Genomic DNA, 24,041 nt, shown 5'->3' with positions numbered 1-24,041 from the left:
CTGAAGGGACCCTGTTATAGCTGTCTCGTATGAGGCTATGCCAGTGCCTGGCAAATACATAAGTGGATGCTCACAGTCATCTATAAGATGGAACACAGGGCCCCCAAAGGAGAAGCTAGAGAAAGCACCCAAGGAGCTGAAGGGGTCTGTAACCCTATAGGAGGAACAACAATATTAACTAACCAGTACTCTCAGAGCTCATGTCTCTAGCTGCATATGTAGCAGAAGATGGCCTAGTCAGTCATCACTGGGAAGAGAGGCCCCTTGGTATTGCAAACTTTACATGCCCCAATACAGGGGAACGCCAGGGCCAAGAAGCAGGAGTCGGTGGGTAGGGGAGCAGGGTGGAGGGAGGGTATAGGGAACTTTCGGGATAGCATTTGAAATGTATATAAAGAAAATATCTAATAAAAGCTTCCTTTTATTTGGAAAAAAAAAGAAATCATAAGGTTTGCAATTTAATTTGATCATGCCATAAAAATTTTAAAATAACATTTAGCATAAAAATTTAAACTATAAAAACAGAACTAAACAGAATTCTCAAAATAGGAATCTCAAATGTCCAAGTAGCACTTAAAGAAATATTCACTGACCTCAGTCATTATAGAAATGCAAATCAAAACGACTCTGAGATTCCACCTTATCCATCAGAATGGCTAAGATCACAACTCAGGAGACAGCACATGCTGGTGAGGATGTGTAACAAGGGAAACACTCCTCCACTGCTGGTGGGAGTGCAAACTTTTACACCTACTTTGGAAATCAACTATGTGGATTCTCAGAAAAGTGGGGATAGTACTGACTCAACCTGGCTATACTACTCCTGGGCATATACCAAAGGTGCTCTAACATGCTGCAAGGACAGTTCATTAACTATGTTCATAGCAGCCTTATTTGTAATAGCCAGAAACTGGAAACAACCCAGATGTACCTCAACTAAAGAATGGATGAAGAAAATGTAATTCATTTACACAATGGAGTACTACTTAGACATTAAAAACAAGGACAGCATGATTTTCTCATGCAAATGGATGGAACTAGAAAATATCATCCTGAGTAAGGTATTCCAGACCCAAAAGGACATGAATGTTGTGTACTCACTGATAAGTGAACATTAGCATAAAAGCACAGGGTAACCATGCTATAATTAATAAAACAGAAGAAGCCAAATGACAAGGAGGGCCCAAAGGAGGATGGTTAAATCTTTCTCAGAATGGGAAACAAAATAGATATCCAAGGTGAATGGAAGGAGGGAACTGTGTGGGAGAGGGGATGGGGAGGGAAGCAGTGTTGGAAGGGGAGGAAGCAATCTCTAGGATGTGCCAGAGACCTAGATGGGTGGTGGCTCCAGGGAGTATATGGAGGTGACTCTAGCTGAGACTCCTAGCAGAAGGGGATATGAATCCAGCTACTTCCTCTAGGCAATCAGGACTCCAAGTGGAAGGATAACAGCAATCCACCTGCAAAATATTTCACCCAAAATGTGTTTTGCCTACAAGAATTGCAGGGGCAAATATAGAGCAGAGATAGAGGCTATGGCCAACCAATTACTGGCCCAACCAGAGACCCATTCCATGGGCAAGCACCAATCTCTGACACTATTAATGATACTCTGTTATGCTTGCAGACAGGAACCTAGCATAGGTGTCCTCTGATAGGATCCACATAGCAGCCAATGGAAAGAGATGCAGACTCCCACAACCAAACATTAGATGGAGCCCAGGGATTCTTATGGCAGAGTTTGAATAAGGACTGAGAGATCTGAAGAGGACAGGGACTCCACAGGAAGACCAACAAAGTCAATTAATCTGAACCCTTGGGATTTCCCAGAGCCTGGATCACCAACCAAAGAGCACATATGGGCTGGACCTAGGCCCCCTTGTACATATGGAGCACATGTGCAGCTTGGTCTTCATGTGGGTACCCCAACAATTGGATCAGGGGCTGTCCCTGAATCTGTTCCTGCCTGCCAGTGTATTCCATTCCTTTAAATGTCTTGTCTGTCCCCAGTGGGGTACCTAGTCCTTCAGAAGCTTGGGGTGTGTGTGTGTGTGTGCAATTAGTGTGGGGGCTAACAACAAAATGGGACTCCCTCTTCTCAAAGGAGAAGGGGAGGGTGGAATGGGGGGAGGATCTGCGAGAGGGGGTTCTGAGAAGTGTAGATCTGATATTGGGATGTAAAATGAATAAATAAATTTAATAAAAAACAGGCAAATTAAAAAATAAAACAAAATCAAAACAGAAATAGAGACACAGACGCACACACACACACCATACACGCATGTGTGTACACATCCACACACACCATACAAACACAAAATCAGAAACTGATATATTAACAAAAGATCAATAAGGTAAAAAAAAAGTGTCCAATCAAAACAACATGAGACAAAAAAGAAATCTACAAAAATCCCATTGCTTTTGTTTTGTGTCGACCATATACTGTTGGACAGGGGGCCTACCCTTAACTGTGATTTATAAACCCAGTGAGACTATTGGAAAAAACTTAAGTGTTTCCTTGCCAGCAGATATCAATTGGAGGTAGCTTCTTGGTAGAGATAAGAACCTGTGTCCACTTCCCCTTCTCAGCGCTGGAATTCTGTCTGGCTTGAGCCTGTGCAGGCCTTGTGCATGCTGTCACAGACTATGAGTTCATATGTGCGTCAATCCTGCTGTGTCTGGAAGACCATTTCCTTGGAGTCATCCATCCCCTCTGGCTCTTACAATCTTTTCACCTCCTCTTCTGCATAGCTCCCTGAACCCTGAGGGGAAGGGTTTGATGTAGACATCTGATTTAGTCTCTCATTCTCTACACATTGCCTAGTCATGGACCTCTGTATTAGTTCCTATCTCCTACAGGAGGAAGCTTCTCCAATGATGGTTGCATGAGACCATCTATGGGTAGAGCAGAATATCATTAGGAGTCATTTTTACTGCTACATTCCTTTAGCAGAACAAAGTATTTGGTTCTTCTCTGGACCTATGACTTACATAGTTGCAGATTCTTGGCTTCCCAGACATTTAATAGCTTTTTTTAAAATCACTTTTTGAGACAAGCTCTTACATAATCCAGGCTAATCTTAAGTCCTTATGTAGCCAAGGGTGGTGACCCTAATCATTCTACTCCCACCTCCAAAGTTCTGGGATTACTGACATGCTCCACCACACCTGGTTATGCAGGAATCATTCCTGGACTCAGGGTTTTATACATGCCAGATAATAATTACCAACTGAACTATACCTTCAGTCCTTGAAGACTTCTTCAGCTACAAAGAAACTCTTGTCTTTACAAGCTGAAAGGGATTGTCTAGTGGTTAAAGTTACAGCTCTTGCAGAGTACTCGAGTTCAGTTCCCAGCACACAACTTCCTCTGACGGGATCCAGGAGGATCCCACGAATCTGGTCTCTTCAGGAACCTCCATTCATATGCCCATACCTGCCCCCCAAATCTCTTCCCCACTCCCCCATACAAGGTTTGTCTCTATAGCCCTGGCTCTCCTGGAACTCACTCTGTAGAGTAGTCTGGTCTCGAACTCAGAGATTTGTTTGCCTCTCCCTCCTAAATCCTGGGATTAAAGCATGTGCTGCCATGCCTGTCTGCGTTGTCTCTTTAAAACATTTGTTTTTAAAGAAATTACTGTCTTCCTAGCAGCTTTGTTTCTATGTCACCCATCGATGAGTCTATCTTCCTGAGCTATGATGTCTTCTTTTTTCTGCTAATAGACCCATGTGTGTGTTAGGAAGTGAATTCAAAGTTTAGATGCTATTAAAGTCTGCTCCAGATTTTTGATTCTCCTATAGTTCTCCTAGATGCTGAACACAACCTAAGGCCTGGACAAGAAGCTTATGCCCTCTCAAGGTCCACCCAGAAATAGGTTTATCACAATTATGACTGTAACCTCAGAATAATAGACTCTAACCTGATATGTCTCATTCACTTGGCCAGTGTCAAACACCTACTTCCAGGCACAGTGTAACTGATTATGGGCAATCCCTACTGTTGCACATCATGTGAATTCCATTTGACAATGGTAGAGGACCTGCTTGTACTCAAAACTGTACAGAACTTCATTTGCCTATCTGAGCAGTAAGGAATCAACCTAAGGCCTGAATGCCATGCCATAGATTTCCTCTGTTTTAATTTAATTTCAGTTCACAAATTTTAAAAATTAAAAGGTCTAAATTAATTAGTTAACTAATTAAAAATAAAAAAGAAAGAAAGACTTTAGGCTTTTAATATAACTGATGACTTTAGGTTTTGAAAAACTCTGAATGGGAGGAGAGATTAATGGGAGCGAAAATTGGAATGGGGGGCATCTCTGGGTTAGGCTAGAAAGCTAGGACAATGGAGAGTCCTAGGAATCTATGAGGGTGACCCTAGCTATGATATGGAGGATCATATCATACAAGGGCTATGGAGCTTGAACTGGCCATCTCCTATAACCTGGCAAGACTTCCAATGGGAGGATTGGGATACCAACCCAGATACAGAACCTTTGACCTACAATTTGTCCTGTCTCCAAGATTGAGCAGAAATGGAGGGAATGGCCAACCAATGACTGGTTCAGCTTGAGACCCATGCCATGAGAGGGACCTCACCTCACCTCTGACACTATTAATGATATTTTGCTCACGTGCAGACAAGAGCCTAGCATAACTATCATCTGAGAGGCTTCACCCAGCAACTGAAGGAAACTGATGCAGAGACCCACAAACAAACATTAGGTGGAGCTTCGAGAATCCTGAAGAAGAGAGGGAGGAAGGATTGTAGGAGCCAGAGTGGTCAAGGACATCACAAGAAAACCTACAGAGTAAACTAACCTGGGCCCATGGGGGCTCACAGAAACTGAACTGCCAACTAGAGAGCATGCATAGGACTGATCTAGGCCCTCTACACATATGTAACAGATGTACAGCTTGCTTCATTAGGAACTTCTAACAGCAGGATCTGGGGCTGTTTCTGTTGCCTGCCTTTGGGACCCTTTCCCCTTACTGGGATGCCTCATCCAGCCTCAATAAGAGATGTGTTTAGTCCTTCTGCAACTTGATAGGCCAAGTGGGTTGATATCCATGGGAGGCCACTTCTTCTCTAAAGAGAAAGGGAGGCAGGTGACTGGGAAGAGGAGGTAGAATGGAAGGACTGGGAAGAGAGGATGGAGGGGAATCTGTAGTTGGATTGTAAAGTAACTAAATTAATAGTTATCTAATTAAAATAGAAAAGAAAGGGAAAACCCATTTTAACAAAAATCAATATGGTAAGCTTTTAGGAACTGTTGGTGGGAAGAGTTGGTGATTTCTTCAGTCAATTTTAGCAGGAAATCTCTGAAAAATATTGTCACACTTTACATAAGATTATGAAACAAGTTATTCATACCAAAGAACAAGATTTGCATTCAGTGCACATGGGGTAGATGTAGAGAGGTTGATGGAGTTTATATTTCAAGGCTATAGGTCAGACTGCGGTGCTCTCTGGTTTCTGTGCATACTCCAATATTTATTTGCATCAATTTATGTGTTTCAGTGTTTGTATGTCCCAGTGTTTGTGTGTTGCAGGTGTCTCTATGTGTCTATTGACCACAAATGCTCGATTTTTTTTGTCTTTGTCAATGTGTCGCATTGTCTATATAGCCTAATGTCTGTTTCATAGAGTCTTTATGTCACTGTATGGTCTATCTTCCCAGAGCTGTGTATTTCGCAGTGTCTCTGTGTTTTGACTTCTCTATGGATTCAAGTACGTGTCTACATGTGTGTCTGTTTCAGTTTTAGTGCTCAGTATAACCCATTATAACCCATTGCCTATTTAGCCTAGTTTCTGTGAGTCCTAGCATACCTATGTTCAATAGCTTATTGATACATGTATGAATGTGGCAGCGTATTTATATCCCACAGTATGTGTGTGTTTTAATGGATACATATCCCCATACCTGTATTTCTTGGTGTATTTATATTAAGGTGTTTGTCTTCCTTAGATTCTGTATGTCTCACCAACTGAGTATACTATTGGCTAAGAACCACACTGTTGTTTCTTTTTTAATTAATTAATCAATTAATTACTTTTATTTATCTGCTTTACATTCTGTTTATTGCCCCTTCCTAGTCACCTCCTCCCATAGTCTTCCCCCATTCCTCTCCCCTTCTTCTCTGAGCAGGTGGGGGCCCCCAGGGTATTTCTCCCTGGCAAATCAAGTCTCTGTGAGGTTAGGCGTATCCTCTCCCACTGAGGCCCCAAAAGGCAGCCCAGCTAGAAGAACATATCCCATAGTCAGGCAACAGCTTTTGGAATAGCCAGATTCCAGTTGATCAGGACCCACATGAAGGCCAAGCTGCACAACTGCTACATCTGAGTGGGGAGGCCTAGGTCCAGCCTGCATTCTTTGGTTGGTGGTTCAGACTCAATGTAGGCACTTAGTGCTCATGAACTTTCCTCTTAGCACTGCTTTCATTGTGTCCCATAAGGTTGATGTATGCATTTATTTTCCTATACTTTTAGAAAGTCTTTAATTTCTTTTTAAATTTATGTCTTGACCTCTTTTTCATTTAGCAGTGAGTTGTTCAGTTTCCATGAATTTGTAAGCTTTTTCTTGTTGATATTTAGCTTTAATACATGGTTGTCAGATAGGATGAAGGGAGCTATTTCAACTTTCTTGTATTTGTTGAGACTAGCTTTGTGTGCAAGTATGTGGTCAGTTTTAGAGAAAGTTCCATGAGGTGCTGAGATGGTATATTTTTGTGTGTTTTGGTAAAATGCTCTATAAACATCTGTTAGTTCTATTTGGTCTATGATATCAGTTAGCACCAGAATTTCTCTATTTAGTTTTTGTTTTGGTGACCTGTTTTGGTGAGAGTTGGGTATTGAAGTGTGAGGGCCAATATGTGATTTAATCTGTAGTAGTGTTTCTTTTACAAACTCAGGGTATGCTTGTTTTGGGGACATAGATGTTAACAATTGCAAGGTTCTTCCGTTTAAGGCCTACTGCCTGAGATGGAACCTATGCCTGACACTGCTTGCATCGCCAAGAGCCAGAAACTACATAGCCCAATGACCTAGGGTAAAAACAAATACTACCAGACTTATAAAAACGTAGTGTTAAAATGACTCCTAATGATATTCTGCTATACTCATAGATTAGTGCTTTATTCAGCCATCAACAGAAAAGCTTCCTCTTGCATCAGATGGGAAGAGAAAAAGAGCCCCACAGCCAGACAGTGTGTACATGTATACACACACACACACACACACACACACACACACACACACACACACACACANGACAGAGACAGAGACAGAGACAGAGAGACAGAGAGAGAGACAGAGACAGAGAGACAGAGAAAGAGAGAGACAGAGAGAGAGACAGAGACAGAGAGATAGACAGACAGAGACAGAGAAGACAATCTTGGAATATCCTGTTCTAAATGGGATGTCTCCATCAAATCTCTCTGCTCAGAGCTCAGGGAACCCCAGGGTAGAGAAGGTGGAAAGAGTGTAAGAGCCAGAGAGGGTGGAGGACTCCAGGAGAACAAGGTCATCTGAATAAACATGAACAAAGCTCACATGAACTCACAGAGACTGAAGCAGAAAGTACAGGGCCTGAATGGGTCTGTACCAGGTCCTCTGCTTATATATTATAGTTTCCAGTTTAATGTGTTTAATGAGACTCCTGAGTGTGTGAATGAATGGGTCTCTGATTCTTTTGCCTTATTTAGGGTTATTTCCCTTCTGTTGGGCTGCCTGGCCTAATTTCAATGTGATGGTTTTGTCTTATTATAGTTTATTTTGTTATGTTTTGTTGTTATCTCATAGAAACATGTTCTTTTCTGATGGAAGGCAGAAATAGAGTGGATTCAGATGGAAGGAGATGTGGGGAGGAACTGGGAGGAGTAGAGGGAGGGGAAACTGTAATCAAGATTACATGAGATTTTCTCTTTCATCTCTTGTATTCTGCTGGTGAACTAGTGTAGTTCCTGTTTGAGTTCCTAAATTTTTCATTTTCAAAATTCTTTCAGTTTGAGTTTTTGTTATTGATTCTATTTCTAATTCCAGTTCTTGATCATCTACTATTTGTGTTGTCCTGGATTTTTAAAAATGAATGTATTCATTTCCTCTTTAAGGTTCTCTCTCATGCATAAAGTCTGTTTTAAGGTCATTTTCTTGTGCTTTAGCCATGTTGGAATATTCAGGGCCTGCTGTGGTAGGGCTACCAGCGTCTAGTAGAGACACTTTGTCCTGGTTGTTATTCATTGTGTTTTTATTCTGGCATCTAGGCATTTGGGATTGGGAACACTGTATTCCTAGTTGCTGATATCCAGTCTTATCTTTGTTGGATAGGTGTTTTGTTCCTTGTTTTCTGTTTTCTCTGAGGTTCTTAGAAGAGTGTTGTAGGGAAAATTTCTGGGGTCTTGATGTATGTGGGCACTGGGGGTTCTGGGACAGATGTGTTTCTGGGTATTAGAACCTGACACTTAGTAACATGAATGGGCTGGGGGTGGGTATGGGAGGCTTCATAGGAAGGAAAGCAGGGTGTTCCACAGTATCTGTTTATTTGGTCCCTTGAGAATGAGGGCAGAGAGTGGGGAGAGGGCTCAGCAGAAGTCCTGCTACAGACCTGGGGATGAGACTGGGGGAGGTGAGGGATTAGACTTAGAGGAATGGAGAAAGAGGTGAAGATCTGCAATTAGACTGCTTGTTTCTCTTTTTTGGAGTGCTCTGTTGTTTCCCAGGGAGTGCCTGCTAGAATTGTAGGCTGGGACAAATAATGAATTTGAAGATGATCTGTGTGATCCTCTAGAGATGAGTACAGGCAGGTAAGGGAGGCTGCAGCAGGTTTTCTGCTACAAAGCTAGGGATGAGACTGGGGAATTGCACTTGGAGAAGCAGAGGAAGAGGTAAAAAATCTACAATCAGGTTACCTGTTTCCCTAGCCACAAAGTCTCTTAGTTTTTAACCTTCCTAACTGTGTCTGTAGCACAGTATTTGTAAAGACCAGTCCTATACAGTTCTATGTCTGTATGTGCATGCCTCGTCATTGACTCTACTCCCTAGAGCATATGGGCCAGTTTTCCTGTGCCCCAGTGCCAGTTTACCTTGCCAAATGTGTATCCCAGTATTTACTTTTCCCAATGTTTGTCAGTCTCTGTATCCCTGTATCTTGGTGGTATCTTATAATGTCCTGTCTATATATCTCAGTGTTTATTTCTTCTAGTGTTGGTACTTTGTTTTGTCTCTGAGATTAGTTTTCCAGTTTTTGTGCTCATTCTTTGTGTTCCAGTATCTTAGGTTCTGTGTGTTCCTTTGTCTATGTATACCAACATCTCTGTGTACCAGTTCTTGGTTACAATTGCCTCTGTGTATCTGACAGCTGCCATAGAGCTTGTGTGTGTGTTAAATATTTGTTCATGCCAGTGTGCCTGTGTTTTAGTAACTATGTGTGTTTTCCTTTGGCTGCATGAATCATAATATCTATATGACAAACACTTGAGTTATGTCTACATAATTCAGTTTCCCAAGATTTATGTATACCAATGTTTCTGTGTCCTGGCGTGTGTGGTTTCTATGGTATGCTATGATCCAGTAATTGTATGTCCTTGATTTTCAGTAAGTCTATGAGAGTATTTCCAACTCTGTAATACTTCTGTATGCCATAAATTCTACCAGTCTCTGTGTTTCAGTACCAACCTAGCCATATCTCTGGGTATTCCCATTTGACACTGTATTCCTTACTTCTGACCTTGTCTCCATGTGCCGTAGCTGTATATTTAAATGCCCATGTATTCTTACTCTCGAATGTACCTGAGATTCAGCATGCCCCAAGCTTCTTTCCTAGTGTCTGTGTCTTCCTGTCTCAGTGTACTCATGAAGCTCTGTGTCTCACTACTTGCTGTGTATCTAGTGAGTTGCTATGTTTTGAGTCCTCATGTGTCGGTGTGTCCCCTTTGATGTACATCACTTAGTTTTTGGGTATTCCTAATTATTGACCAGTGCTTCTTTACATGTCTGTCAATATTTGTATATTCATAGATCTTCATATGTATTAAAATCTTTGTGCATCCCTGAGTCTGTATACCTAGAATCTTTACATGGCCTTGAGTGTGTTTGCATGCTACTTAGTGGTTAGACAAGGTGACTCAGTACCCACCAGACTCTGTATTCCACTCTCAATTTGTTCTTATTTCTGTGTGACCCTAAGTCTTTGTGTATATTGGATACTCTGTGATCCAGCATGTGTGTCCCTGTATTCTTGTGTCATTGTCTCCCTGGGTTCCTTTGTTTCAGACAGTGTGTATGCTCACAGTTTGCATAGGCTGCCATCCATGTGCCTGATATGGAAGTGTCCCAGAGCCTGTACATCTCCAGAACTTCCTTTCTCGTGTCTAAACCTCTGTTCTGCTGTTTTTCCTCTCTTCCATCTGTTGCTCCCACATCTTTGCCAATGTATTTGTGTGATTATTTATAATATTGAAACTGTACTCTCATAGTTCCTGAGTCTTTTTCTTCGGTTCCACACAGCATTCCTGTTCTGTGAGTTTCCTTGAGTATTTCTCTGCATCTGTTTTGTTCTGCCTCATTGTCCTCAGCTTCATTAGTCCCGAGCCATTCTTTTAAGTCATTGAACCACTACCTTTATGTCTTTAGGTTGAAATCACTATTCTCATCCTTTCATTTGTAACCATTATTTCTTGCTGTCTGTGACATATAGATACTCTTGGGTATATCGTGATTCAGTGTCTTTGCATACCCCCTTTCTCATCATTATGCTTTTGCCCACTAGTGTACATTCTGTGCCTAGTTTTCTTTCTTTCTATCTCTACCTTTCTAGGCACATCTATTTTTGTTTATAAATCTACCCTAGGTCCATATGACTGAATTTGTAGGTTCACATTCCCATGTCTACTACTTCTGTCTCTGAATTTTATGCCACTCTCTTGCTGTCACTGCATCACTGGGCCCCACTGAAGCTCAAGTGGTACCCCATCTTTCCTTCTGTCTGTGCTGACCAGCCTGATTTCTATCTTTTTGTTGTTTTCATTGTTGGGGGGGTTTCCTTCTTTGTCTTTGGATCTTGGCGTATGTGGCTCTGTGACACTGACTCAGTCTTCTGCATGTGCTGATATCACTGAATCTCTGCCATGGCATCCATGAGTCTGCAATGTCTTCTTCTGCAGCTTGCATGTCTGTGGCTTTGCACCTCTGCACTATCATTTCATCTCCACCTGTGACTGACCATCAGAGTGCTAGTGTATTTCCATGATTCTACTTTTCTGCCCTTGGTATTTTAGGACTGTGATCCTGACCAGTGTCCTTCTGTTTGTCTGTGTGCCCTTGTGTCTCTGTGATCTTAGTCTCTCCCCTCCAGTCTGAATCTCTGTGTATATTATTTTGTATGTTTTGTGCCTCAGTTCTTTACATCTGCCATCACATGTTTGGTCCAAAGTGATCTTTCTCTTTGTATGTTTGTGAAGGGACAGTAACTCAAAGACATGGGAACATAGAACCCCAGCAAGAAAGCATGTTTTGGTCTCTGATAAAGTCACTCTGACACCTGTCCTTTTCATGTCTTTGTGTCCATATGTCTATGTTTCCCTTTTTGTTGTTGCCATTGTTGTTTGAGACAGGGCCTTGCCTTAGAGCTCATGTTAGCCTCAAACTCACTACATAGCTCAGACTCACCTTGAAATTGCAGCTGCCTTCCTGCCTCAGTCTTCCAGATGATGAGTTCAAAGCCATGTGGCCTCACACACAGGTGTCCATGTCTCCTCTGTCACTGTATTTCCCATTCTTGTGTCTTTTGTGCATCTTTTTCTGCATGTGAGGTTTGTCTTTGGTTGCATGTGTGTATGTCACCTACTGTTATTTCATAGTTATTCTTGTTCATTCATTTATTCTACAAATATTGATTAAGCATATACCATGGGCCATGAACTTTGGCTATGCAGAGGAATCAGAACAGATTCTTGCTCTCCAGGAGCTCACAGTTCAAGCTGGGATCCAGATGAGCAAACATGATTATCACACAGTATAAAAATGCTGTGAGCTTGGAGGGGACTTTAAGCAGGCACCAAATTCAACCTTATGGAGGGGCAAGGGAGTGCCCTCTAGGGGAAGTGATAAGTAAGACTTGAAAGATTAAGAGAGTTCACCTAGATAAACCAAAGGAGGCATGCCCCACACAGAAGGATGAATACACACAGAAGTCCAGTGATGGCTAAGATGGTAGATTATTAGGGAAATTCCAAGGCAGAATCAGTCACTCAGTGAGGTTTGGGTTTTAAAAATGACAGTGAATTACGAAAAGAGAAGATGAAGTTGGGAAGGGGGTGCTGAGTGGGGGTGGGGGATTCTGAGAGGAATAGAAGGAGATATAGGGGATTTGATATGATCAAAATACACTGGATACATGCGTGAAATTCTCAATATAAAAAGAAAGTCACTTCCAGGGATCATGAAAATTTGGAAGAAATAGAGACTATAAACAAGGCAAACAGAATACTAACACTTTTAGGGCCAAAGTTCTGCTCAGTTTTGTGTTTCTTTGTGCATCCTGATATATTTGTTCCCTAGCATATGTGTATACATCCATTATGTACACCCCCGCGGACCCAGGCCTGTGCCATGGTTGACTCCATGCCGTAGCCTCTGGATCTCTGGGTTCAGGAGCCATCACAGAACATAGGCAAGGTAGGGCTGACCCAGCAGCCTTTCCACATGAGAGCGCTTCACGAGCCAGCATGAAGTCCAGCGGGGAAGCACCCTTGGTGATTCTTTCAGCAGCCTCTTGCCTAGTACCACTGGCACGTCCAGGCCATGGTGCTTCTGTAAATAAGATCCAGCAGGTCCTGTTACCAGCCGGATGTCTGTGTATTGAAACTGTCCTGAGGGAGAGAAGATGTAGCACCAATTAGAGCTCTAGGGAGACCTGTGAGCAGGAAATCTAGAAGGAAAGTGGCAGGGTTAGAGTGTCAGGCCTACAGGAGGGGAGAGGCTAGACATTGGGGAAAGCATGAACAAGCCAGATGATACAGGAGTGTGGTGTGGAGTGGAGAGTCAAGATAGCAGAGATAAAGAGAACAACTGGGCTTGGAGAAAAGAGGAAGATACAGGGGAAGAAATGGTTCAAGGAGCCATAGAGAGGTGATGATATCTATCTAACCTACTATCACTACTGCTGGGGTCTTCTGACTTATAGTCTAGGCACTTACAGTCCATGTTCACAGGAGCCTAACAATTCAGATGGTGCTTTAAAACACTAAGAGCTTGCTGTGTCTTTCCTCTGTTTAGAACCTTTCACAACTCCTCTGGTGCCTTTGAGAGAAGGTCAAATTCCTCACCTTGACATTCAGTTTGATCACGCCAGCTCTAGCTCCTGCTATCGCCAATTCCGTTTCTGTACACTCTTGCTTAGCCTGCCAGATGCAATGCCCTCCCTCTTCTCAGAGGTCTTTCTTGTTGATGTTTTTAAATTTTTTTATTAAATTTATTTGTTCACTTTACATCCCAATATCAGCCCCCTCTCTCCTTCCAATCCCCCCTCATGCAGATCCTCCCCCATTCCTCCCTCCCATTCTCTCTTGAGAAGGGGGAGCTCCCCTCTAAGTATCAGGACCACTACTCTCCCCGCCCCCTACCCCACCCCCCCTACATCAAGTCACTGCAGGACTAGGCACATCCTTTCCCACGGAGGCTGGGAAAATATTCGCACCCTGGGCACTTAGCTTTCTGTGCAGTTCTCTGCCTTGCTGTCACCCCTCCCTGCCTGGCTCTGTCTTTTTCCCTGTCAAGTTGGGATTACCGAATGTGAGGAGCCCACTAGACCTTCATCCTAAAGAAGGTTTCTGGGCTGGAGAGAAGGCTCAGAGGTTATGATCACTTGCTCTCCTTGCTGAGGTCTGGAGTTTGCTTGGCAGTACCCATATGAGCTTATGAAGTTCTTAAACTCTAGTTTCAAGAAACCTGAGGTCCTCTTTTGGCCTCCAGGGTTACCCAGAATACATGTGGTGCATAAACATACATGTAGACAAAACCTTCATAAGTACACAAAAATAAAAAAGAAAGGAAAAAGAAAAGAGGTTTCTGTTAGGACTGGTACCCCCCTCATTCCTTTCTGCCTCAGAAGCACTTACCCATCAGGCCACGGGCTGAGGGGCTGAGGCCTGAGCCATTGGCCACATAGAACCCCAAATGGGGTAGCTGTAGTGTGCTGGGGTGTCTGTACTGGTGACGAAGGATGAAGAAGTTGAGATGGGGCCCAAGGCGGAGGGTGAGAAGGGCTGCAGAAGCCACACGGAGCTCAAGCTGGGGCTTCTTCACCAGGGCAGGTTGGTTCCAGGATAAGCTCAAGGTGCTCTCACCTTGCACAGATATAGAACTTCGACTTATTGTAATGTTGTAGGCCCGGGGTTTATCTGAAGTGATTGTGATGATATGAAAGTATGTCCGGGTCTGGTCCTTATGACTTGGTCTTGATGGTGCTCCAAGCAACTGCCCACTTACATGCAGCCCTGTAAGGGGGAAATGCAGGCCTAGAGCACAAGATTTCACTACAGTGCGTCCATGATAACCTAAAGCACAGGCAGGCGTGAGGTCTCAGGTCCAGATGACATCATTCAGACTTGTGGTTAGAATGTTAGCTCTTATGTGGAAATGCTTTTATCATGGTTCACCCTGAGTTTTGTGTAAGGGGGCATGTAGTATGTGTGCACGTGCTTACCCTAATGTGGTTATTTGCATGTATATGTGAATGTTTGCCACTGCTGTACAAATCTGTGTATTTGGATATATTCTGATGAGTATCTCTCAGAATATCAGTGCATTTACATGTTTGGAGAAGATGGCATATTTCAATGTGCATTTTTGATTGTATGATTATGTATGTCTGGTTGTTTGTGGGATATGCCAACATGTATAAAATGTCAGTATGCAAGCATCTAGATACCTGTCAGTTGTGTGTCAGGTGACTATTTCTGTGCACTAGTGTATTTCATGTGTCTGATGGGGCAGAGAATATGAGCTGTCTTTCTGTATTTGATTCCTGGGGACTGGGATGAATCTGGAAGCATCAGAGCTTCTATGTCTGAATTGTTGATGTGTGTAGGTTACTGTGTGGCACACATTTGCATATTTATGAGTATAGAGAATGTCAACATAATTTACCACATGTCCTGGTATGTATCTCTGACTAGCTTGGTGGTTTTATGAGTATGCTTGTTTTCACTTTTAAAATTAATCAATTAATTAACTAATTAATTTTTGAGACAACATCTTACTATGTAGCTCTGGATGTTCTGGTACTCACTATGTAGACCAAGCTGGCCTTTAACTCATAGAGAATCCTCCTGCTTCTGCCTCCTGAGTGCTTGGGCTAAAGGTGTGCATCACTATGCCTGGGTTTAGATTTATTTTGTTATTTATGTGTATCTATTTTTATCTTATTTATGTATGTTTTTACGGTATATATTATGTGCATCATGTGCATGCTTGGTGCCCATGGAGGTCAGAAGAGGGTATTAGATCTCCTGGAACTGGAGTTACAGATGTCTGTGAGTCATGTGTGTTTGTTTTCATATGCATTCTTATATATTACTATATATTACAAGGTACTATATGTAATTATATATTTTATATGTTATAAAGTATATAAATACATGAAGAATATACTGTAATATACTTATGTGATATATATTATATGTATATTATAATACAAACATATATTACTGTAAGTACCTCTCAGATATGTTATTATTTTATACACTCTACTATAAGATACATACAATAAAGTGCTAAATGTCTATCTAGGGTTGTTGACATGAGAACACTCAGCTGTGGTCTTGTGTTGAAAAGGAGTCCTTGGGGTTCTCACCTGCCTTAGGGTCATCTATGAGCTTCAAGAGGTCCCCTGGGCGACCATCCAATGTGAAGCAGATCTTCTCGTCTGAGTGAGGAATGTGAATCACAAAGTGGGGGTCTCCATCCACTGTAAGGCAGGAGATGAAACTCTGATGTTATGAGTCTTGAAGAAATGGGAGAAAGGAGAAAAGGGGGATGAAAAAGGCCATGTCTACTTTCCAAGAGTGAGGATGAGGGAGGAGAAGAAGGAAAGGGAGAAGGGGGGGGAAGAGAGGGAGGTAAGGAGGGAGAGAGAGTACCCAGTCTTGGTCCCAGTGCACAAGCGGTAGGGGAGAATGGATTACCAGAGGATGAGAAGATGAAGATGCCTGGCCATGTGCCTGCAAAGGATTGAGGACATGAATTGGTAAAGAACTGATCTAACACATCTCCAACAACCCTGGAACCCTCCAGCTTCTAGGTCTTAGGTAGGAACCAAATTACTGAGCTCAGTATTTAAATCTTTTCTGAAATTTATTTTTCCATTTTTTTCTTTATGCTTTATCCTATCCCAGTGAACTGATTTGTTTGCTATTGTCTATTCTTTGAGCCAGGGTTTCAATATATAGCCCAGGTTAGACTTGAACTCCCAATCCTCCTTCCCTCAACCTCCAGAGTGTTGCGATCACACATGACCATCACACTTGACCCTGAACTGGTTGGTGGTTGCTCTGAGTGCCGGCTAATTGTTTGCTTCTTCCTGCTCTGTTTTGCTGAGTGATGCCTCTCACTACTTTGAGATTCTGCGGCATCAAGGAGAGTCTCAGGAAATGCAGTCACTTAAGCAGACCAGAATCCAGAATTTTGAGATGAATAAACACCTCTCCTTTATAAATTACCCATGTTGCAGCAGTCTGTAACAGCAGGAGAATGTGAAAGAAGGGGCATGGGTGCTGTATTTTTTTTAATTAAAAAAATCATATGTTTTGATCATGTTTCCCCCTTCCAATTCCTCCAAGAACCTTTTCATCTCCCTATGCACTTGACTTCACGTTCTCTCTCGCTTGCTCAAAAGTAAAGAAAGAAAAAACACAAAAACACAAGAAACAGAAAATTGCAAAAATGAAAATTAAAAAAAAAAAACAAACAAACGAGACCAATAAGATAAAAACCTGTCCAGACAAAGTGATATGAGACCAAAGGTCTACAAAGACACCATCGAATTCATCGTGTGTTGGCTAACATAAGCATCAGACCTGCCCTAATGCTTGGCTGATATACTCCCTGAGACTTCATTGAGTTGTTGTTTTAAACTGCTCCCACACTGTCGATGAGAGTTCCAGATGCCACTGAGTAGAAACAAGGGCTTAGAGGAGTCTTGGTCAGAAGAGCCCCCTTGTTCACCTTTTACCAGCTCCTTAGAACTTTCCTCAGAGTTCATGTCATGTTCAGCAAATCCCAGAGTTCTCTCAGAATTGCCATTCCAGTGTGGACTTCCTGCCAAACACAAAGAAATCAAATGAATCCTTCCCACGCCTGGGTCAAAGAGAAGACGGGTGATATCACTGTGCAGCCCAGGCTTGCCTCCAACTACTGACTCTAATGCTGCAGTCTCCCATGTGCCAGGATTCTATGTGACCTCCATGTCTGCTCCTTCTTTCATTCCAACTGGGACAGTTCCCAGTGGCTACCCAAACTGATCTGTTTATGTCTATCTTCATCACAGCCTTTTTCAAGTTCAGATTCAAATTTCTTTTTCACAGCACCTATACATTCATATCTGCTCATTCATTCATTCATCCAGGCACTGCTTAGGCATCGGGATATGATGGTGAGAAAGACAGATGGGGTTTCTCACCCGGAGAAATAGCATAGTCATGGTTATCAAAGGTGGTGGATGCTATCCAAAATAAAACTTGGACTGATCAAGGGTGTCATATATGACTGAAGTGTCCTGTGGAGGAGGGTGGGCAAGGATGCTGTTCTGAGAGCCAAGGCACAGGCTGAAGAGAAAGGAATATGGAGGGAACGAGGACTATAGGAAAGGGCAGGCTAGGTGAGCATCAAGGAGAAACAGTAGACAGAAGTACTTGAGTGTTGACTGGGGAGGACCCAGTGGGAGGAGTGAGGAAGAATCCAAGTCTAGAGATCAGAGGATGAATAGGAACATGGGAGAAGGTGAAGTCACCCATGGTGTGGGCATACAGAGCTCACCATGCAGAGTCTTTAGATAAGGTGGTAGTGTTTGTCTGATTTGTAATGGTGGCAGTTGAGATTGTGGGCACTCAGTAGATTTGAGAAATAGATTAGAAATACAAGCACCAGGATGCAGAGCTGGATTGGATCTTGGGGGAAGTGAGGGACAAGGTATGTCAAAGATATTGCCTAAAATCATGTCCCTGTGAATTATTGCTGCCTGTAACCCTTTTTAACTCTGTGCTATAAAGTAACCCAAGAGAGTCCCCTTCTTTCAAGATAGCAGTCTAGTGGGGTGACAGAAACCCATTTCTTTGGGGAACCAGAATATCTGGGTTTTAGTCTCTGACTAGCTGTGCGACATTAAACAAGTTGTTTCACTTCTCTGTGCTTCTGTTTCCCTGTGTATAAAATGCATATAACAATAGTTTCTCATGGGACATTAAACGCTGGATTAGATATATGAAATGAAGAGAAGTACCTGTACATAGGGAAAGCTGGAAAATAGTACTTAATAGCCTTTGGAAAATGTACTGGGAATTACCATTATTTTCCATAAAATTTATTAAGTGGAGCTGTTCACAGAGCACAGAACAAGAAGAAGACCTGACTTACTAGTGATGCTCCAATTTATACTAGCACATTCCTTCTGTGCTTGGGAGTCAGCAACTATTCTCTTTTTCAATGAGACAAATGTCAACTCTAGTTGGGCCACTTTGCTTTTGTTTAGCCTTTCCAGTAATATTTGCCAAGACCTCTAATTCTGGGCCTAGGTACAGAGGTCTGAAATGTTAACTAGTCCAAAGTCCCAAAGCAACCAAGGAAGCTTCTGGAGCATTGCTAGAAGCCTTATATCTTTCATCTACTCTCAGCTCCTGCTATCTCCATGTGCACCTCCCCCACTCTGGCCTGGCCTCTTGCCAGCAACACTCACCATCTTTGTCAGGAGTGAGGAAGGTATAGAAGACTGGTGGGTTCAAGGACTCCACGAATTTGGACTCTTCCACTGACTCTGACAGCAGGTGGAGTTTCTCTGGGAGAAGGTGAAGACTGATGGCTTCTGGGAGAGTGCTGGAAGGCAGCAAGATTGGGAGGTGTAGGGGAGCCACTTATGGCATAGGAGTAAAGCTGTTGGGTTGGGCCATTATTGGAATCCCTGGCAGAGATGGTCCCAGAACTTGCCTGGTGCTCTTGGGTTCTAGCAGCAGGTCTTGCTGATGCCAGCGTCTTGCAGTGGGCAGCAGAGAGGTCAGAGTAGGGGTAAAGGGAGAAGGGAGAGGCTCCCCAGGAATAGAGGTAGCCACAGTGCTGCTGGGACTTGTGGAACTTGAGAGTGTATTTGAGAATGTGCTGAGGCTCTGAGGAACTAGTGGCCTGGGTCTAGCAGGCAGTGGGATTTGGGTGCTATAGGGAGTTGATGTTCTGGACTTGGAAAGTAGGCTAGGAGAAGTTTGGTGAGATGAGACACTAGGTTCATGAGATGAAGGGATTTTAGGAGACTTGGGTAAGACATTCCCTGGTTTAGAGTGTGGTAAATTTGGGGAAGTCTTGGGAGCAAGATCTTTGGAGCTGAGGTGTAATGGGTGTTTGGGTATCTGAAATGTGGAGATAGATTTGAGCTGTGGCACACTTTGGGATGACTGTGATATAGGTTCCTGTGATACAGGTTGAGAGTATGATGGGGTATCTGGTGTAGGGTGGGCATCTGATGAAGCAGGGAGTTTGAAAGGAGTAAATGAAATAAAATGTTTCATGGTGCCACCTTTGGGCTGGGAAGGGCTCACAGGATTCAATGGCAGGATATATGTCCCAGAATTAACCAGTGATGTGATGCCAGGATTCTGGTGTGTTGAAGTACTGGGCTTCCGAGGAAAAGAATTTGAAGGCACATGGGCAAGAGGTTTCATCTTCAAAGTTGGCAGTGCCAAGGTGCTGGAATCTTGGCCTGGAATTTGGGGTTTTGGTTGTACTGAAGTTGTTAGGCTATTAGACCACCAACCCAGTGCCCCTAGCTCCTTGGAACTGGTCACCTTCATTGTAGGAGCAATAATAGTTGAGGTTGGTTTTGTGGGTCTTGATTTGGAAAAGACCTTGAACACTGAGGCTGGCTGAGCTGTGCCTGTTCCTAGTCCAAGCCTGTTGCTGGATGAGGGTGTGACTGTGCTTGTCTTGGCTGTAGTGGATGGCTGGGTCATGGCTTCCTCATTGGTCTTCTCGAGGTGCACCACAACCAGTGAAGTCAGAGCTGTGACAAAGTTGTATTCAAGGGATAGGTTGAGGGCTTTGGCAGCCAACAGACGGCGAGTTGTGGTGTCCCTGGCTTGGAAGCGTGCCTTCAGCAGCTCACCAATAGTGACATAGGCCCACAGGCGGCGGATAAAGTGGGTCACATTGAGGGCAGGTTTCCCGGGGCAACCAAAGGCTTTCTGGCTACTGTTGCTGGCTTTTTCACTATGGTGGGCCACAAGGAGATGACCATTTGGACCACGGGCTGCCAAGTGGATGCCCAGTTCCTGCTCACCTGGCTGCACGTTGCCAGCCACCACCAGCTCTGAGCCATGAAAATAGTTAGGGAAATGGGCCCTAGAGGAAGCCCCAACCCAGCCACCCAGGTAGTCTAAGTGCACGTCTGCCAGGAGAGGCCTGGAAATCTCTGCATAGAGACCCTCTAGTTGCAGGGCTGCATCAGCATCCTCATATATGCGTCTTGCTTCTCCCTGGTTCTCCAGGGACAAACGACGCAGCAGTGAGAAGTCAGCATCATCTCCAAAGGCCAAGCTGAAAAGAGATACCCTGTGGGCCAGTGCCTGACGGATGTTTGAAAGAATCACACTGGGAGTTGTCTCACCGGCTGTGGGCTCCCCATCTGTCAGGAACATGATAAGAGGAATCTGCCCCACACCACGGCCCTTTCCAGGCTCCTGGTTGCTATGGTTCAGCACTGAAGCAGCTGCCAGCAGAGCTGCATTGATGTCCGTCCCTAATCGGGGAGTAGACTGTGAGACCACATTCTCAGGCCATTTCTTACCCCCACTAGAGACACACTCCCAGGCTCATCCTTCCCACGTTATCTTTTCTCACGCTGTAATGTTCCCACTGCTTATCCATCCTAACTCCTTCACTCTCGCCCTGGTTCACGTGACCTGATAGTGGGGCCCATATGTCCTTGTTTTTTATCACTCCCTGTTTCAGACTATTCTTTCCCAGGGTGTGGGGAGCGGGTGGGGGGTGGTGGTGGAAGAGAGGCGGGATTGTTTCATTCTCTAGTCAGATGACAGCCACCCAAAGACAGAACCAGAGCCTTTCTTGCTAAAGGGGAAAAGATGGCTTAGATGACAGAAGCAGTAGATCTGGGAGAGTTGGGTGATTATTTGAGACAGGATTGGACAAAAATCAGAACCAGGAGAAATGCTTGGAAATAAAATCTAACACTCACAGCCATCTGCTTCCATGCGACTCACGTAGTTTTTGGCACTATGGATATTCTGGACAGTGGCCTGGATTGAGCCTTCATTTTTCCAGATGTTAACTGTGTCAGAAAAGGTAATGATGTTGAAGGAGTCACTGGCTTGAAGATCACTGAGGATCGTATCCATGGCCTTTTTAGTCTGTGGGAAAAGGGTGAAGGAGATGAGACAAAAATGGAGCCGCATGAACTTGTAAGGCTCTTTCTACAAGAGGCTTAAGCTCTTTTAGCCCTTTTGACCTCACCTTTCTGTGAGTTGAGGGTGTCAGGGCTAAATGTTTGTTGGGTTTTATGGTAGGCCTAGAAGTCCACTGTTCAATAGAGAAAAAAATCATTTCTTACCTTGCAAAAGTCACATTTCAAATGTTCGATGACCACATGTGGTCAGTGGCTATTGTATTAGATAGTACAGAATTTGAGATTATCATCAAGAAATTTCCCATGGAGCCACTTATGGTGATGCATGCCTGTAAACAGCACTCAGGAGGCTGAAGCTGAAGGGCTGTGAGTTCTAAGACAGCCTGTGATACGTAGACTGTCCAAGAAAACAAACCAAATAAACAATCCACGGAGACAGCTTCACTCTTGAGGTTTCTGGTTCTGTTCTTCCCAGGGTTCCTTGGTCTGTATAGTCAGTGGTCTCTGACTGTGTGGTCCTGGGTTGAATGCTTTTAATCCCGTCAAGCTAGATAACCCTATGATTAGATGCCCGGCTTCTACCTGCTTAAATTCCACTTAGATCTCTTGCTGATTCTCACCCCCTCTGTTTCCCTCAGGGTTACTTTCTCAACAGCTCATGGATAATCCAGATTCCATTTTAACTTCATAACTTGGCTCTTGTGCCCTTGAGAAAGCACACCATTTCTCCTTTATTTATTCATATCTTCAATGTTCTTTCACGTGCCCATTCTCTAGAAAGCACTTTCTTGGGTTATCCGCATTCATTCATCATACCCAAACAGTCTTTACTCCAGACTCTTCATTAACACTCTGATATACAATATATTCACTCTCCAGCCACATAGCAAATACTCTGAGAACATGACTCAAAATGCTTCCTCTTCCTCTCTTTTCACCATGACAATATTTAACATAGAGCTAGGCATATATGAAGCTCCATAGCAAGTAGAGTCCAGTATTAGGTACATTTCAGCATACGGCATTTCAATGTTCCAGACATTGTTGAATATTTAAGCTGTATTAGCTCACACAGGTGTTACAGAAACATACTGGGAAAGGCACTAATATTATCCCTATTTCTAATGGCACAGTCTCACTAAGAAAGAGTCATGGCTCTGGCAATATAGCTCAGTTACTACAGACTTTAGCATCCATGAAGCCCTATATTCAATCTCCACCACCACATAAACTCGGCATCCTTATGCATATCTGGAATTTCAACAGTCAGAAGGTAGAGGCAAGAGGATCAAAAGTTCAAGGTCATCTTAAGGCTTATAGTGAGATTGAGGCCAACCTGAGTTACTTCTTTGAGAAAAAGAAAACTTCTTTGATAAAAAGAGCAGCAGGCATTAAAAAAAAAAAAGCACTTACATTTTACAGAATCTAAAGGGGAGATAGATATGGATATCATAGGCAGCAAGCAAAGTCCTTGTTACCTGTTGCAACTTAGTTCCAAACATAGAGCCGCTCACGTCAATAACAAACACCACATTCTTCTCTAGTGGCTGGAGGCCTCTGGGGGCAAAGTAATGAATAAAATAGCCACCATAGACCTGGATTAAAAGAAGGGGAGCCAAGAAGCATGGTGAGAGCCAGTCCTAATCAGGCCCCTCTCCCTCTCCTACATGACGCCCTGNTCTCTCCTTCCCAGGCCAACTCCCTCTCCCAACTTGTGTGTGTTGGACTAGTGTTTATCTGCACACCAGAACAGAACNTCTGTTCTGCAGACCTTCATCCCAGGCCTTGCTCAGAGCAGCAGAGTGGAGAAGACAAGCTTGGGGNCCAGGCCTACAAGGGTCAGCATCTTTGGAATATGTGAGTTCCTGTCCACGAGGCAGCCTGACTCGCACAGGCTTGAGGGTCCCCGGGGACGTTTGTCTGGGCTCCAGGAATGGAAAGTATTGTTTTAACCTCCCTCGACAGAGTGAGCCGGGGGCCCAGCTCATTGCTGCCAAGGGCTGGGAGCTTGCAGGGCCTCCTTCTCCTCCTAAACTCTCCTTTCTGCTGTTGCTGGGCAGAGCAGGGAGGGGAGGAGGAAGCAGAGGCCAACAGAGCTATGTGTTCAGAGGGGATTGGTTAGCACCAGGTGCAGATGCCTTGGGCTGTCCTGATGTGATTGGCTGTTGGTCCCCTGCCCCACTCCCATCTTTCCTTCTGCAGAGCCTGAGGGCTGGGTCAGTGGAGGGAAGGGAAGGAGATGGGCCAGGAGGCCCCCTCAGACCAGTGTCCTCTCCAGCCAAGGAGGCCTAGGCTGCCTAAGGGTCTAGGCTGTTCTGCAGCTTTCAGCTTGAGGCCTAAGGAAGGTGTCAGGGCTGCCCAGGAACAGCAGTGTCTGCTGCTGTGTGCTCTCAGCCATTCAGGGAGCCCCCTTCTTTTCCAGAA

At 43.8% G+C, this 24,041-nt stretch overlaps 1 protein-coding gene across 1 annotated transcript in view; it reads right to left on the bottom strand.

The window, feature by feature from the left end:
* Window positions 1-12,655: 12,655 nt before the first annotated feature.
* The window catches only part of Itih6 (inter-alpha-trypsin inhibitor heavy chain family member 6), a 30,210-nt gene continuing 18,824 nt past the window's right edge, over window positions 12,656-24,041 (bottom strand). The window contains 8 exon segments of the mRNA XM_021152768.1: window positions 12,656-12,867; window positions 14,116-14,493; window positions 15,852-15,965; window positions 16,183-16,218; window positions 17,222-17,314; window positions 18,948-20,993; window positions 21,450-21,621; window positions 23,096-23,212. Coding sequence (XP_021008427.1) covers window positions 12,656-12,867; window positions 14,116-14,493; window positions 15,852-15,965; window positions 16,183-16,218; window positions 17,222-17,314; window positions 18,948-20,993; window positions 21,450-21,621; window positions 23,096-23,212 — 3,168 coding nt within the window.

The sequence above is a fragment of the Mus caroli genome, chromosome X (assembly GCF_900094665.2).
Source record: "Mus caroli chromosome X, CAROLI_EIJ_v1.1, whole genome shotgun sequence".
In the NCBI taxonomy this organism is placed as follows: domain Eukaryota; kingdom Metazoa; phylum Chordata; class Mammalia; order Rodentia; family Muridae; genus Mus; species Mus caroli.
Note: the sequence above shows the minus strand (reverse complement) of the source record. Positions and strands in the feature narration are given on the sequence as shown.